This window comes from Octopus bimaculoides, chromosome 17 (genome assembly GCF_001194135.2).
Source record: "Octopus bimaculoides isolate UCB-OBI-ISO-001 chromosome 17, ASM119413v2, whole genome shotgun sequence".
NCBI classification, from domain to species: Eukaryota; Metazoa; Mollusca; class Cephalopoda; order Octopoda; family Octopodidae; genus Octopus; species Octopus bimaculoides.
The window spans coordinates 37603086-37607087 of record NC_068997.1 but is presented as its reverse complement, the minus strand read 5'-3'; the positions used below and the strand labels follow the sequence as shown (position 1 = coordinate 37607087).

The 4002-nt window shown below is 25.7% G+C and overlaps 1 protein-coding gene across 4 annotated transcripts in view; it reads right to left on the bottom strand.

Annotated features, from left to right (window-relative positions):
• Positions 1-4002, bottom strand: part of LOC106871424 (poly(rC)-binding protein 3) — a 388844-nt gene that overhangs the window by 8821 nt on the left and 376021 nt on the right. The window contains exon 14 of one of the 4 annotated variants that reach the window (XM_052973823.1): positions 902-1351. The exons of the other annotated variants lie outside the window; for them this stretch is intronic. Coding sequence (XP_052829783.1) covers positions 1336-1351 — 16 coding nt within the window. The 3' untranslated portion in view covers positions 902-1335. Of the gene's footprint in view, positions 1-901; positions 1352-4002 lie in introns of those variants that run through there. 4 annotated transcript variants of the gene reach the window in all.

Here is a 4002-nt window from a genome sequence, read left to right as displayed (position 1 = left end):
TATATATATATATATATATATATGCATACACACACAGATACATGCATGTATGTATATATACATACACACATACATATATGTATATATATATATACATACACACACACATATATATATGTACATACACTTACAACAGTACAAACTTACACTTAGAGGTTTATATATCTAATATAGTCAAATTCGTAAGTACTTAATTTAAATTTATCTAATATATGGTGAGAATGCCTAGTTCTATTCTATTTTGACTCCTTGGTATGACTTTACTCCCTCATCATAAGGCATAATGCAGCAAACTAGCTTAAGAAGAAAAAAAAATTGTAAAAGAGCTGGTGCTTCTAAGGCGAAGTGCAATGCATAGATTTTCATTGGCTCATGAATTATCACAGGATCTCATTTAACCAATTGAATTTCTTGAATACACAAGCAGAGAATATTTCATGTTTCAATTTCCATAAATAAGTATAAAATATCAAAATACATTTTATGTAAAATACAATTACAAAAATTATAATTAGAGAAAAATGTGAAAATTTGAAAGTGAATACCTATTTCATTCCTTAATATAAATAATAAAAGTACATAATGAAAAGTTAACCAATAAAATTATTTTCTGAGATTTCGATAGAAGAATCTATTTCAGAAGACACAAAAAAGATATTCAGGAACAGTGTTTTGCACAATTTACATTGATAGCTGTACATTTGTGGTGATTTACAACTCACATTTAGTTTTTGTTTTATGTTTATTAAGCATTATGTGATCATTTAAATGGAGAGAAAACATTTTGATAGTCTTTCAAAGCCAAATTTTGTTTCCATTAGTGAGGGATCTTTATAGAATTTTAATGATGAAAGACTAAAAAAAAACTTACAGGCAAAAAATATAATGTAAATATATGTAGTTAGTATTGATATCTATTTTTTTTTTATTAGTCTTCAACATAATTATCATTGTAATCATCCTCTTCACCAACATCAAGACTACTACCACAACCATCAGCATCATTACTATCATCAACCTGATAAACATTTGAATAGACTATTTATCCCAACTTGAAGAATATAATATTTATAGTTTTGCTTTTGTTTTTTTTTATTTTGACAGCTTTTTTTTGTTTTTTGTTGCTCTTTTCTTTTTTTTTCTTCTTTTTTTTTCTGTATTTATTTATTGGTTTACTTGTTTTTTTTGTTTTTTTTTGTTTTTGTAAAGTGATATTTTCTGTTCTGGGAAAACAAAACATATCTTAACATAATCTGTCATTGAAAATTGATATTTCTGTCCATCACGTTACTTGTAGTTTTATTTCCAGCAATAACAATTTCTTTAATTAATACTTTAACTCTGTATTTCTCTGCCAAATGGAGCCAATAAATAACCAAAGATCACTCTCATAAGACAGTGCAAAAATAATGTTATTAACAACAATAAATTTAAAATAAAACTGAATACTCTCAGAATAGTAATATTACATACTATTCTGAAATGTAAATCATGAAGTAAATGGACAACACTAAAAAGGAGAACATACAACAAAATATATGAACTGTAATTTAATGGGAAAGAGAATAAAAATGTTGATAGACTGCAATTTAAAAAATAATGCAATTGTTGCTGAGCACACATTTTTGTTAAGTATTAATGAGAGCTGAGCCCATTCATAATGGTAATTTTGTCAAACTGAATATTTACTACTTCTATAGCTACTACATGGATTTTTGCATATAGTACAAACAATATTAACTAAATTTAACAATGCAGACAAGAAATGCAACAGACAACACTTGACATAACAAAATATCACAAAGATATCACACAAAGGTATCACAATTAGAAAGCAATAAGACAAAATAAAAGTGATAAAACTTTTAAAAACTCAGAAGTCTTAATTTTTTTTCCTTGCTACCGTTAGATTGAATAGATTTATTGCTTACATGAATCAACACATTTCAAGTGTGCGATATCAAATTTTAAGTTGATAATTATTATAGAAATTCTAAAATGTATAAAATAGTCAATATGATCTACTTGGGATAAATTATTTGCAAAATTCATACATCAAAATAACAAATACATCCCATATTTGGCACAAAGATAAAAAAATAATCTTCTCAATATTTTATTTATAATCTTTCTTGTTTTATAACATCCATTCTTAACAACCATACTGATAATTTATTTTTGAAACAAATTTTTACAAGAAAGAATTTATACATTTTTAAGGAAGACAGAATGGAAAAATAAGTTGAGCAAATGTTCAAATTTTAAACTACTACTATCAGATAAATAAGAAGACTTTTGAAGAGTAAAAGAATTTATTTTAATCATTCTTTACCAAGAAGAACCAACTAGAAATTTACAAACCACACAACCATTAGGCAACTACAGTGCAGATAGTTCAAATGGATATAAACCTAATTTTTTAAATAATATATTCCTTGAAGATTATAGAATTCAAAAGAAATACCTCAGTTTTGATTGTTCACATGTAGCTTCTTCTAAGAGATCAAAGGGACTGTGGTGCACCATGCTTTATCAAACGTAAGTTGTCAAATTTACACAGATAACTAATAGTTTTAACAATAGAAATATTTATAATCAATATTTTTTAAAGATGAGTATTGGCCCATGACTCCAATAATTAATTAATTTTCAAACTAAACATATTTTGAGCTGAAATATTATTTTATGTTAGAAAAGATAAAGGTTTTGTTTACATTCACAATATTATGAAATGGTGATTGATATCAAGGTGTAGTTACAAGTGCTTTACAGGAATGCTTTTTGAGAAGACAAAAAACAAAATATTATTGACAGTTAATTTACATCCCTTTATTTACAACAAGGAATGAAATGGTATGTTGACCATTTTGAATTTATTTTATTTCATACTACTAAATCTGAAAATATCATCTAGTACTATCAAATTAATTTTGCAAAAACTACAAAAATTAAAGAAATAGTACAAAATTTGCTCCTCCCATCAAATTATAATATAAAAATAATACTGTATTTATCAGTATCATAAATTCAATTTTAGTTTACAGTTATTCATCAAATAGATTCAATTTTAACTATTAGATATTTTCTATAAGTGATATCCTCAAAGAAAAGTAAATGATCTTTGTTCTTTTTTTGTTTGTTTGTTTGTTTGCTGTTTTTTTTCTTTCTTCGCAAATAACTTTAATTAACATACCCCAGCCACAAGAAATAAAGAGCTGACAAAGAAATCATCTATCAACACAATACCAAATTGTAGAAAGTTTTAAATAATTTTTTTTTTTTAGTCTCTTTGGTCGCTTACATTTCAACAGCAATCTGATTTAAATCTGGCACAGCTTGATCATAGAAAAGAATAATAGAAAATAAGCCATTTACGTTTTTAAATAGATGTAAGAAGTTTTAGATTTTTTTCCATTTAAAATGGACTCAGCTGTTGGAAAACATTTCATTAATGAATCAAGAAACCCCAAGAAATAAACCCTGATATATACAACACATGAGTGTGAGAGATTTGGTATGATGTGTGTGTGTACATCAGAAGAGATAAACATTTACACACATGAAGTAATATATAAATATAAATTGTCTCTAACAGAAATAGAATAAAATTGCAATCATTTATATACACTATCAATGTACTGTCTCACTTCACCTGACAACGGTGATAGTTTAAGGAAAACTAAAGTCCAAGAGACATTTCGTTGTATGTATATTTGTACAAATGGTTAAATGAGATCACCATTTTAATTGTATGCATGAATTATGAGCGATATGTTTAAGCATATTTCATCATAGAATGGCACACACTTTTAGCCAAATTAAAATAGTCATAAGAGCAATTTATTAGTTTAGAGCTATTTTGTTTGAACTTGTAAATCTAGACTATTTTCCAATAATAAAATAACTGGGTAGCATGAACAAATCTACCTATATATTTATGTGTCTACATTATTTATATAAAATTGTCAAGAGCATATATATATATATATATATATATATATA